A 14,069-nucleotide genomic window follows, 5' to 3' on the forward strand; every position below is an offset into this window, starting at 1 on the left:
CAAGCAGAGTGAGCTTTCATCTACTTACAGAAAGATTGCTCAGGCTTACGCACAGTTTCCTCCTATTCTGGTACTGCAGCGTGCATCTAGAGGAGGTAATGTCTTGAAAGCACAGATTAATATTGAGGAGGTAGAAAGAGAGGCACAGAGGAGGGAGCCGTTCTGTTCACACCCGCTATATCTTACCATTTCAGCAAAGCAGAACGGAACGGGACTATGGCAGACAATAGCTGTATTGTGTCCATATTGTTTGGTACTGTTTGTTAGCTCTGTCAAGAGTAATGTAAAGCAAGCACTGGATTCTCTTCCCTAGGCACATTGTTGTGATTGTTCCTTTAGTGACTTCACCTTGGTTAATGTGTCCAGACAAAATCAGTGCTGTCTTCCTTTGTAATGATACATAAGCATAAGAGCAGTGAGAGATCTGTTTGGTAGAAGAAAATTCTTTCTGTATTATATTTGTTCTTTAAGACATAAATAGGCCATTATCAATTATTTGGAATATATATTTTGCATGTTAAATTGAATATCAGTATGAGAAAATCAATTATATGCTGAAAATAACAGATAATTTAGGCTAATCTTTATTGTGAAAATAAAAAACCCACGTAATTTTGCTAATGTAGACTTTATAGCACAGATAGAATTTAATCCAAGATGCCTAAACTTGAGAGAAAGCATTCATTTGCAGTACTCAGCATGTAGATGGATAGTCTGGGCAGAAGTTCAGTATTACCTGTAAACCAGGAATTTTAGTTCTAGACATAGGTTTCAGATAGACTTCAAGAACTGGAACTTTATGGAACTCTTATTGTTGAGGTGAGTTAATATTTCAGTTGGTGAGAACACAAGACTACAACACTGATTTTGAGATAGCAGCTGTAGAAAACAGTGATGCTGCCACTTGGCATGTAACCTGGCTTTCTTTTTCTGGACTGTATTCTGGAACTGGACTACATTCTTCATACGGGCCTTGGATGCTAAGTCCTGAAGCACAATATTGTTCTTATTTCAGATAATACTAGGGTTTAAAAGTCAAAGTTCAATTACAGTGCAAGTTACATGCCTTTTTTTTTTTTTTTTTTTTTTTTTTTTTTTTGCTTAGTAATTACAATATTTCCCTTAGTTCTTAGATTACTTAATTCTTAGTGAGAGTTCAGATGTAAAACTAGAGAATAAAAACTAATGAAGAGAGTGCATTCCTTTCTCAAGATCTGAAGAAACAGAACTCTACCTTTCCTCATGAATAAATCTTAGAACTATAGGTCATTAATGGGGTCAAGCTTCTTACAGAAAATAAGGTTCTCACAAAAACCTGAAATCTTTTCATTAAATGATTTGGTTTTGAAGATTTTTTTTTCCTTTTTACCACGGAAATCCAGTATACAAAACAACAATAATTTAAAGTTTAATGGGCATGAACCTGAAACAGAACACTAGAGAGAGAAATTTTGTCCAACTTTCAGTCCTTGGATTTTTTTTTTTTTTTTTAATCTCAAAAATTCGTATGTGTACATTCTCTTGAAATTTATTAAAACAAAGTCTTCAGTCTAGGAAACAAAGAAAAATATTAATCAGGGAGTAAAGAAAATTTAAATTTTACAAATCACTCAGCTTTTATTGAATTTGAATCCATTCGTAATTGAAAACCTCAATATTGTAAATGAATGTCTTCAGATTGCAGTTTGGGTTCTTAAAATTCCTTAAACCAAAGAGAGCTCATATGCATCCCGAAAAAGGAGAGTAGGTTCCAAGACATAAGCCATATAGTAAGTTTGTATGGATAACAGTGACCTTCCAAGTAGTTTTTGAGTATATAAATGCAGGCATTTTGGAGGTATAAATTAAAATCTAAGATTGTTCTAATGTTTTTCAGCTTTCTTAGAAATATCTCTCTGTATGCATGTACTCAAGCACTATCATAAGATTTTTATGAGATATTATGCCTTTATAGTGTTTTAATTTAAAATAAGTATCAAGGCATGGTAATTTTTAGAGATCTCTTCTAAGAAATATCTATTTAAAAAAAAGTCGCTTCCTGTACTGGTCTAATTGCAGTCAGTAGCAAAACTTTATTGATTTAGAGGAGCCATGAGTGTATATATTCTGTAACTCCTAAACTGATTTTCATTTCACAGCCTTGTACATTTCATTGTTGATTTTTTAAAGAAAGAAGTAAACAACAATAATAATACAAAGAAGTTAATCTGTGTACTTTACATTAACTAAATTAATACATACATACATACATAAATTAATGTATGTAATTGTAATTCTTCTGGTTTAAAAGTCAGCAACATTTACCAGTTCTAGACTTAAAATTTGTTAAGATGTAATTCATGGTAACAATGTGATTATAACAAAGTTATAACAAAATTAAAGCTATGATTTCTTTTTTGATTACTAGTGTAACGGTATGCTATTATGTTACACTTAGCATTCTATTTTTATGTGTGCTTGAGAAGTCAGTAAAATTTGACGTGGTAGTATATGTATTTCTGTTTGTTAATAATGAAGAAAAAGTTCAACTAAAAATTGTAAATATGCAAGTTAAATGTAAATAAATATTCCTTATCTATAGATGTTATTTCCATCTTCCGGGTTGGATCTTTTCTCTTTTGTGTGGTCCTAAACCTTTGGTCAAATGAAAGAGTTGATTAACCTAGTTTTCCTGTAAATGTACTTTTCAATGCATGGTTAGTGTACTCCTCATCTTTGCTTTCTTTTTTTCCTCTGTGTAGAGTTTTATTGTAGTTATAAACTAGCCTTTTGCTAATTATAGGTGGAAGTGTCATCTGCAACTGTGTATAGCCTAAAGTATATCACAAAATAAGAAATTATTTAAAGAGCAGTAAGCAAGAGCACGGTTTTGAGAAAGTTGTCTTCTGGATAGAGCTTTGGTGATTGAAGACTATTTCCTAGCTACTTGTCATTACTGTCAGAGCTCTGCTGGCACAAAGAGTTTTGTGAGTTTGCCATAATCAACATCACACAAGGTCAACTAGGTCAGCTCAGGCCACTTGCATTGGCTTTTTAAATTGCCTTCTTACTGCTGTAATGGATTAGGGTGGAGGTTCACACCCCCTCTTCTTTCGGCAGAAGTTTTGGGGTGCTAACCTCCAGCTGCCTGGCTGTACTGACCATTTGGGGACTCTGCTGTTTTCATCTGGCGCAGCTGCTTGAAAGTTGTGCATCTCTCTGCAGCCGTAGAGCACTGTGAAGAGGCTGAAACTAATGCATTTTGCTTTGCGATTACCACAGACAAGAGTGTTTGTATTAAGATGGTTTAAGCTAACAGTGTTTTGCTCTGTGGTTGTGATGGGGTGGAGTGTGCACACAAGTAGTTACTGCAGACTCAGCTGACAAGGAGTAATTTATCAAGCCATGCTAACTTGATCACTCTTGATCATTTGGACATACTTGAGTCTGCTGTTGGGCATTGGCGATATGATTCAAAGGTAGCTGGTATCAATGAAAATATCTGTTGATTTGAACAGATTTTGTAACAGCCTCAAGGTGAACTGTCTGTGGTAGTATTATGTCATGTCAGGGAATTATTATGAACTGATTAACAACTGGGAAGGGTCCTGGAATTTAATGGCTTCTTGAAATTATGTATCTGACTTGAATAACAGTGTGATTGAGGATAGCTGACTTTTTTTTTTTTTTTTTTTTTTTCAATTTGACCACAATACTTGTGCTGTCTTGAGTTTATGGTATCATGGGTTGAGTTTGTGGGTTTACATTTTGGGGGCAGTTTCTAACTAAAAGTATCTTGCCTGAGAGAATATTCCATGTAAATTCCTGTTTAATAAGCCAATGATGCTGGCCAGTTTAAAATTTTATGAGAAACAAGTTCAGGAGTGAAAACATTTTGACTGCATGTGAAATATGAAGTAGCATAGTAAAATAGGTTACTGTAGAAGAAATGTGTATATAAAGCAACTATTGTTAAGACTGTATATTTGGAGTTGAAAAATATAGTATTGTTTTTGTGCAAATATTTATTTAAGATCTGGAGATCCTCTGTTGATCTTTTAATGTATACTTCATTTCTGAAGACACAAGTATTTACTGCTCTCTCATATTCCTGTATTATCAGTGAAGTTCTATTTCTCTAGGCATTTTCATCTAAATGAATTGTTGATTTGTTTTTTAATGTTAGTGATACTTGTACTATCATTTTCTAGGTATTTCGACAGCATTCTCTGAGTGAACTTGAGAGTCTTATTGCAACACAAAAATCTGAAATTGAACTTTTACAGGAAAAATTGAAAAAAGCAGGTCTTGACCTAGCGGAGCACAATCTACACGTGACAGATATCCTGGAAAGCAACAATGTAAGGACTGAAAGAGAGCGTGAGGTATGACAGTTTTATTGTCTTATGTATTTGTGTCTATGTGAGTCTGATAAAGCCAAACATTTTTGCTCAGGGGTCCAGATAATAGTTTTAATACTTGTTGATGCTGCTTATAATTATGGAAGCTTGTCTGAATGGTTGTTGTGTTATCTGCCAAAGACTTGTTAAAATAACTGTTGGGAGTAGAAAGTTCTATGAAATATTTGAAGGCTAAACTCTTTGTAGGTTTGTTAAAAATAATATTAAGTATTTTATTCTATTTACTAGAATGGTCATCTTTCCATGAGAAATGAGGGAAATACAAATGAAAAATATTGAGTAATGCAGAAATTGTTGTTTTGAAAATAGTATTTTTTCTATTAGTAAAAAATTATGTCCTTTTGAAAAAATTGTGTCCTTTTTGAAGTTTATACTTTGGACTTTTTTTACTCTGTATAATATTACACTCTCTCTTTCATTGTGATTTGTTATTAAATTTAGGCTCCAGGTTGCATTACAACTATATAGCAAATGTTTTGAGATTAATGTAAGCCATTTTTTGCCAGTGTGTTCAATATCTATGCAATTAATTTTTTTATATAGTTGTGTAGAATATAGGAAACTTGCAGAGGCCTATATAAAGGAATCGAATAGGAACACCCTTCGGTATGGTAGAAGTAGTCTGCAATGTTGGTGTATCAAGTTCTACTTCATTAGAAATCTCATCTTCTTCCCAAATTTGGTATCTTCTACCATTTCCTTTGGGAAAACAGTATGGCTTTTTCTGTTCCAATAGCCTGCCTGGTCCTGCACTTATTTTTGGGAAAGAAATACTTTATAAAACATTTGTTTAGGGATACTTAGAACTCCATCTTTGGCTGTCCAGCAAGAAACACTGGTTTCTTATAGCTGTTGGAATATGGACTCTACTTCACAGGATTATTAAGAAAAAGAAAAATATCATCGATGCTGAGCCAGCCTAGACTATCTAGTTATTCTGACCTTTCCATTAAGATAGCTAGATCAGAGTAGCTTGTTTTTATTATCATGTTCTACTGTCTCACTTTCTTTTTCTATGTCATAGCTTGTTTCCTCAGTGTAATGTTAGAGTGACATATTTGTCCTAGACTGATCATCACTGTGTCATGAATAAAAAATTACACTATTTGAAAGAAACCTAATTACTAACATTTAAATTCTGTTACATAGAATCTTTTCTAGTTTGATATGTAGATCCAGTCATGTTCCTCTAATACTCTACTTTAGAACTGCTTGATATGTGCACATTTCCGTGTGTGCCCTTATTCTCTACCCAAACTTTTGAAAATAGATTGAAAGGTCTACAAAGCCTTTGTATTTAGGCAAGATGGTAAAGAAAATCACAGAAATACTCTGGCTTTAGGATCAGAAAATGTACTTAAAAAAGTAAGCATCCTTAATGAAGTGCATGGCTATTACTACTGATTTTTCTTTGTGATGGGGGATCTTTACGTTACCTTGTTGTTCAGTCTTTTAGGACAAAAATATTCAGGACAGTAGTTATCAGCATCTGATTTGAGAGGAAGAATAATACCTTGAATATCCAGCACTTTTTTTTAAAACAATTACAACTATATCGGCTTCACAAAAACTCCATCATGTTAGCTCTTCATCGTTCTTTAAATATAATCCCAGTAAACTGAGAACAAACAAACATGGAATCACTTCTCATCAAAATGACCAAGCTTGGATTACTTCGTGCTATAAAAAGCCAAAAATTTTGAAAGATGAAATAATAGGAAAATTTTTCAAAAAACTTTTGTTCTGGGACAAAGCAAAAACTTGTGATTAATACTTTGTGACGTTTGGCCCACTTCCACCTGTGTGGTTCTGCAGAATGCATTGATACACATGTGTAGGCTAGTGTTGATTTTTGTGAATTGCAGAAACCTGAATCCCACACCTATAGTGATGTATGGCAATGAAAACAACTTATTCTGTAAGACAGATAGTGTGGTGGCTAAAAGCTTTGTTAAATGTGCATGTGCAGTGTCATTTTTCTTGATGTTGTTAAGTGCATGCTTAGAGGCAACTGTAACCCTCTTATTCGAATCTCTGTGGAAAGTGGTATAGCTGACTGCCGTTTTGTATGAAGACTTAGGATTCAGTTGCTTGATCTTCCTAGAGCTATTTTTGAAGCTGAAACTTTTTAACTCTGAGTTATGATTTGTGTTACCTGACTAATCTGCCATTCACATGTTTGCTGGCAGATTCAGTAACACAGACTTTTTTTTTTAATACATAGCTAAGCTTTTAAATATCACCAAATAGATCCCAAACTTGCCATCATATGATGCATAGGAGTTATATCTTTTATTGATATACATCCTGAAGCGTTCTTCTAAGTATCTATATAATTTCAAGGTATAATAAATCTTTCTCTTAAAAGGCATGAGTTAGCTTGCAGTGCTGGTAAAGTTCATGTTGAAACATTGTTAATCAAAAATTTGATTTGTTTTTTCTCTCCTAAAAGAAACTTAAGCTTGCACTCTGTCAGTCGATGGCTCAGTTCCTAGTGTTTCTCAGTTTCTTCAACTGATAAAAAACACTAAGGTTTCTGACCACTGTCTTCAGTGCTATATCCTGGCAAAAAAATCTGATATATGTGTTGCAGAGTTCTCCAAGATATTTCAGTAAGAGTCTCAGCTTCCTTGTTTTGTTTTTCCTGTTTTGGAACTCCATCCAACATGCAACGTGCTGAACTTGACTATTCCCCATTTTCCTCTGTGTCTTTCATGGTGGAGACTTGCAATAAGAGGTTGTTCAAAAAGCATCTTTTCTTATTCTGCTTCTTGATCTTGCATTAACAGTTAACGTGTATGTGTCACATATACTTAACAGCCATTTCTTCACATTACATCTTCTGCTACAAAGTTTCATTTCTGTTAATATTGGAAAGTGTGTTTATTTCTATTTGTTCTGTTCCTTGGTTTAGTCTTTTGCAAACAAGCTTTAGGATCATTTCAGTCATTTGACTGAAAGTCTGTTCTTGTTGCACTTCCCTGACTTCCATTAATATTCTTACAATGTTCTTCTATTAATTCTTCAAATTATTTTTTCAAAAATGTTTAGAACATTACAATTTGTGTATATTTTTAATCCAAAGGTATATAAATTTGCTGTACAATTAGAGAACTGAATTACAAATTAAAGCCTTAAACCTGGCAGCAGCAGCAGCAAAGTTTGTAGTGGTGAGAAGATTATTACAAATGCTGTGCTCCAGACTGAGTTTTGCAGCAGTCCCAGGCAATCAAATGGTAGTATATTTTACTGCACAGACTTCTGTGTGTTGGTAAGAAAATTAAACTGTCTGCCTCCATAGCAAAGATTGCCTTCAAACAACCTGTGTGCAGCTCTGGAGCCACAACCCAGCTGCTTTTCTCCACAGACCTCTAGTTTGATCACTTAAACAGGTAAAAACAGATTCAAAGAGTAGCTTGTTTAGTAGGGCACATCACTAATCCTACCTGTTCTCACAGGGCACTGTTTCTATGCCTATCAAAATTTGAATATTCTCTATATTTTTGCTTAACTTTGCCCTGTACTTCAATAGTAAGAAGAGTCACAGCATAATCCCAGGCAACTATACAAAAAGACAGTTATGTAAAGAAAACCTTGCATAATCAAATACATATTCATTGTATTTGATCACTTTTTATTAAAGCAACAAACTGTGAGGCCTGTTGATCTTCCAATATAATGTTCTTTCTTTCTCTCTCTTTCTCCATTCTACTTCAGAGCCTTTCTTCCTCAAATCATTTTTGGTCCACTTATTTTTATTTGCTGTCCTTCTCCTAGAGAAGGACAAATGCAGTGCTCTGACCTTAATTTCAGACAAATTGTGTATTTTCCAAGTCTTCCCTATACATAAATGAAGTTTAACCAGGAATTAATTTACTGTTTCTTGAAAAGTAGTACACTCTGTATTCTAGGGAAGATGTGTGGATTATGCAATAGTTGTGAAATCTGGAAGATAATGAATTTTGTTTAGGGTATTGACTTTATTCAAGAAATTTTGGATGTTGAGGGTGATTGGAATTTTTTCATACTTTGGTTTTGGGGTATTTGGCTCAAGACAATTGAAAGGAAGCTGATTTTGTGCACTGTTAATATCTTTCCTATTAATATCAGTATCTATTAACTAAAGTTAACAGAATCTAAAAATATATAGCGTCTAAATGTCAAAGGACATATGTTGTTGTAAAACTCTTTCCAAACTTTGTACATTTTTTTCTTCTCTTGGAAGCAAATTTTTGAAGCAAAAAAAAAAAAAAAAAAAGAAAAAGAAAATCATCTTAGCAATATTTAGGTTATTAAATATGTAGAACGTGACATTTTTGTTTTCACCTTTTTGGGAACTCATTTAATTTAAATTTGAAGCATGGGCTACAGTGTTTTACAACATTTAATGCTGAAAGATAATGATCAAAAATGCCAGTTCCTAATTAAGATTCTCTTTAACATTATTTTAATGAAATAGCAGAAGTATTGAAATGCATAATATTCAAGAAGACGTTATCCTGAACTCCTGTTGTTGTAAATTAGTTATTTTACAGTGAAAATGATAGCATCTGATAACAGTAATCACAATTCTAAGTTTTACTTTGAATTTATTAAATATCATTTTATAGCTTACCTTGCAGGTGTTACATATGCATTAGTATTTCTCTATCCTTAACCAAAGTTATTCAAAAAAATCAGAAAAACTAATTTCATGAGGTCTTCCTTTGCCATAAGGCCATATGAAATAGAATGAAAAAGAAAGCTGCCCAGTTTAAGTGTTACTTTCACATATTCTTTCTCCAGATTGCTATATGAAGCTGTACATAATATAAACACATATTCTTGTCTCTAGTTAGTCACATTATAGTTAATGACCATATGGTCATTATGGTGTAAGATCTACTGTCTGTTGTATTTATATTCCTCAAGCATATTGTTCCTTCAACTTCACAGTGTGTTAAACTATTTCAAAGGGAAAAAAATCCTTTCCCTCTTGTTTCTGGTTGTCCTATCAAGTGTAACCTTGGACCCTTATAGAGCAATTAGACCAGCCTCTATCCCCTCCTTTGTAATGAGGTTTCTTGCATTTCTGAGTCTATAACCCTTTAGTCTTCCCTAATGGGACATCATTATTCTGAAAGAAACAATGTAAATGTAAATGAATATTCTCATTAACGAGTCACAGAGAAACCTTTAGTGATAGCGCTGTGGTAATTCTGCTTGTTATTTCTCTGGTATTCCATGCAGATTTTTTTTTTTTATAATTCATTATTAGTATTCAAAATTACTTCTTCTTTAATTCTGCATGTCTTTCATAATCCAGTGTTCCAACTAGTTCAACCATGTCCTTGTTTTATTCTCCAGGAGCCACCTGTGAAACGATCAAGGTCTCTGTCCCCAAAGAGCTCTTTGAAAGAGTCAGAGGAGCTAAAGAAGCTTAAAATAGCTGAAAGGAAGATTGAAAGCTTAGAGAAGACACTACAGCTAAAGGTGAACACTAGAAAAACAACAAAAAAAATTGAAATAGAAAACCCCTCCAGCTAGAAGCTTGCATAAAGATATACCAAAATAAACAGGCATTTAAAAAATGCAGAGTGCACATATTGTTATGGACTGTAAGTGTTTTAGCAAAAAAGAATACTTTCCATTATTTTGTCTTTTTTCCTTACTGCAGAGCATGTTGTTTTGACATTTCTGCAGTCCTAGGAAAACCTAGAGTTCAAGCTGTGTTATCAATAGCACATGCTTGTTAAATATATTTAAAAAATTTTTATCTGAGAATGTGTATTTTGAGAAATTTATATATTCTTATAGAAAGTAGAAAGAAAATTTTTAATTGTCCAGTTAGCTCAACATTTTAAAATACTCAAGTCAATTACTTGGAACATATATTACATCCTGTATTCTTACAAGTTATGCCTCAGAATAAGTTGTTCTAACAAATACTATTAGAAAAAATCCCTTGGTAGGAAAGCATCATTGAGCATGTATTACAGTTGCTCCTCATTTTGTCCGCATTTTAGAGATGCTTGTTTGCTTGTTTTGCTTAAAAAAAAAGAAAAAAAAATCTTAAATATATTTAGAGTGTTCTGTTGGATTCCATCTCCATATGCATTTTTAAAGCAATCAAAGAAAACCCAAATTCTGTTTGAGTCATTTTGTTAAACATTTAAAATTCATATTCTCCTCTTACTTTTCTCTCCACAAGTATATTCAAACTGACATCCAAAATTTACCCTTTCAAGATGTTTATGTCCTTTTTATGAATTACTGTAATTATTTAATGCTTCTGTTGCCTGTGATTGTCCAGTAGTGTGGAATTTGTAGGGTATTTTCAGTGTATGTAACTCAAAGCAGAACTGATTTCACTAAACATGCTGTGATAAATTTCGGGTTGCCTTATCAAACATAGTTTTGAGTTCTTGCTACACGCAGAAGTATATGCTTTCGAGATAGGTCAATTTAAAAAAAAAATGTGATTATATTTTCTCTGAGTGGGAGACTACTATTTTAGCACAAGATCCTCACCCTATACATTTGGGAAAATTTAATAATTTGCCTTAATGCACATATGGAGTCTATGAACAGGACACATGATACAGACTTCAGATTCAATTCTGCATGCCATCTTTTTCCTGTTCAGGAGTCAAAAAATGAATTTTATGAAGGGTTTTTTGTTTCGCAGCTGTACCTGAAAACTGTACTCTTTGTTACTGTAAGACATATGTGTTTTGCTTGGCCTCCCTGACTGATGCTGCAGACTATTCTGGCACTGTAGAATACAACTGCTCTGCCTTTGGCAGTGTAAGTTCACACACCAGTGTGCATGTTGTCTTAAATGGAACAAAATTCTGTGTTTCTTCATGATAACTTCTGGAAACAGAAGTGAAAAAAAAAGCACTCTGAATTTGTAAGCTGATACAGAAAAGAGAGCATTGTTATTCTCTGTTTATGACTTAATAATGCAAGTCAGTTACAGTAATTTTTACTGTTTGCCATACTGCTTTTGGTATTCCTTCTCTTCTGAAGTGTAAAGAGGTTCAGAAGTGTAATTTAAAACTTGTGTACATTTGTTACGTTGCAAGTATATGATCTCCAACCTTGTGTCTATGCTTCCGGTCTTTCATAGTGCTCAGCAGTGTGCTTTTACTCTATAATGTCTTTAAAGGCTAAGTGTATCTCCCCTTGAAAATGTATATATGAGCTCTTCCATCTCTAGGAGACCTGTCTGACTTCCCTTGCATAGTACTTGAATTGATTGAAAGGAAGCTATGCAGATCCAGGTTAACATATTAAAACACTGCTGTGGCACTGCATTCAGAGTTCAATGCGGCCACTGCCAGCATGATGCTGAATTGACTTGTCAAAACAGTAATATAAATAGTGCCATTGGTATTGTGTGATTTTTTTCATCTTATCCCAGGCATTACTTTTTACAAAGGACAGTGAACATGACAATATTGTCAAAATTGGCACTTGCTTTATTGCCCCCTCAAGCAAAGCGTTGACTGTATGATTGCCTGAAATAGACTTACAGGAAATTGAACAGTCACCTATCAAAAAAATACTGATTATGCATATCCTGAAGATAAAGTTGTGACTTTATCCAGCAGCCCTACTGATAATTTGTAACAATTAAAAAAATGATAAGCAGAATAGTTTTGTTTCTTGGTTCTTTGAGCAACAAGAGATATTGATATCCAAGTCAGCATTACAAAGAAACAGAAAAGGCCAAGGTCCCATTCCTGGGTTTTTCACTGTTTCCCTCAGGTTACTCATTTCTGGTCAAGAAATATAGCTGGTGCTGTCCTAATGTCTAATATAGAAAGGGTAGACATGCATATTCCTAACCTTAGAGGGTCAATATCTTTTGATAAAAAATCTACTTTTATATACTAAATCTACTTCATTTCTGCAATCTAGGAGCTACAGAAAAGGTAACAGAGCTCATTACTTCCTCACTTAGGGAAGAAAATGTCAAAATAAATATTGTATTTCATGGATTTTAAATGACTATGAAGCTGGTACATTCCAGCATAGTATATCAATCTACTATTGTCTTTAAGAAGTGGGTAGGAGTTTGGGCTCTGAAAGTTGGATATTTGATACAAACTGAGAACATGTTCTCTTGCCCCATGTTTTATTTCTAGAACTGTGATCCTTGGCACAACCTAAAGGAGATATTTCTGGCTTTTACCAGAAGGTTAGTTACCGAGAGCAATAGGAACCCTTCCTTTTTCATTTTCTCATCTTTTTCTTTAAAGATCTAAAATTTTTGAGAGAATTAGAACCAAAATATGTAGTTCATCTTTAGGGCTACCTTAAATATTCATTTATATTGGAGAGGAATACTTGTTCATATCACTGTTACACTTAATTTAGATTCTTTAGATGGTCCTGTTCTCTGTAGGGCATTCAGATGCTGAAAATATGTTAATCTTACAGCTTACGGCTTTGTGGAAAACAATTTCTTTTTAGTATGTGTAAGATTCCTCATTTTCTTTCAGCCCAAACAGCAGCAGTCAAGGAATTGAACTGATCAGTACTTTTTCAATTTAGTTTTAGCTCAGCTTTTGCAGTGACAGAAGTTGTTACAGTTTAATTCAGCAGAATTTTGAGATAGTGATTAGAATAATTATTTTGCTTTTTGGCTTGGCTGAACTTCCCTGCAAATAACAAAATAATATTTTTTTTATAGGCAGTTGAGTTCCTCCTCCCACAATTTGGACTCTGTCTTTACTGATCTCACAGGAAGTACTATAGAATAAGAGATCCAGCACCACTAGAGAAGATTGTTCTGTCCCATTTCTGTCAATATATAGAAAAATATGTACAAGACACCTTCATGATTAGAAAAACAGAACACAATCTAATGAAAGAGAAATGAAACTTAGATTCTAAAAATAGCAGAATAAATTCAGAGTTCTGAAGTGCTTCATACCAGTAAAGGAAAGTGATGAGGACAGTGGGCTAAGTTCTGGGTTTTTTTGAAACAGAACAGCTGATAAGGTATGATAACTGTAGTGGAATGGGTAATGGGACTGGTTAGCGATAATGAAAAACATGAGTTCATAAATGGGAAAAGCCAAGTTCTATACTTGCTTGCCCATTTGTAAGGGCATTGACACTAAACTTCTGAGGATTTGTACTGAAGACAGATGTAAGTATCCAGTGTCTTGCCAGTCTTGATCGAGTTTCAGTATCAAACAATTTCAGAATAATGATTTCATGAACCTGACTTTACAGCTCCACATCTACACTATCATAATTTCCTCTTGCACTGCCACACAAAACTTAATCATAGTCTGTACGTCCTTTGACATAAATTCATCTGAATCTTGCTGTTCGTGTTACTAGTTTTAATATTGTACTATTTACATAAACTACTTAAAAAAACAGCCAAAAGTATTTTTTAAGTAGCTGAAATGGACAGATGAACTTACAGATTTATTTGATTTAGTGATTGGTTCAGAGAACTTAGAAAAGTATTTACGGGTAAGGTCGCTTTGGGGCCTTTTATATCCTGAATTGTCTCTGTGTGTCACTTCCAGAAAAACTCTTATTTTATACATGGTACAACATCTGAAATTTTAGTTGCTTTCTTCCAGCTTTATTTGTGTGTCATGAAAACCGGGCTACTACTTGGAAGACAAGCTTAAACTAAGTATAGCATAACTAACAGTCTGT

At 33.7% G+C, this 14,069-nt stretch overlaps 1 protein-coding gene across 1 annotated transcript in view; it reads left to right on the forward strand.

The window, feature by feature from the left end:
* CNTLN (centlein) overlaps positions 1-14,069 on the forward strand; it is a 202,298-nt gene that overhangs the window by 90,448 nt on the left and 97,781 nt on the right. The window contains exons 9-10 of the mRNA XM_062599459.1: positions 4,191-4,364; positions 9,747-9,872. Coding sequence (XP_062455443.1) covers positions 4,191-4,364; positions 9,747-9,872 — 300 coding nt within the window. The remainder of the gene's footprint in view (positions 1-4,190; positions 4,365-9,746; positions 9,873-14,069) is intronic.

Source organism: Rhea pennata, chromosome Z (assembly GCF_028389875.1).
Source record: "Rhea pennata isolate bPtePen1 chromosome Z, bPtePen1.pri, whole genome shotgun sequence".
Taxonomy (NCBI): domain Eukaryota; kingdom Metazoa; phylum Chordata; class Aves; order Rheiformes; family Rheidae; genus Rhea; species Rhea pennata.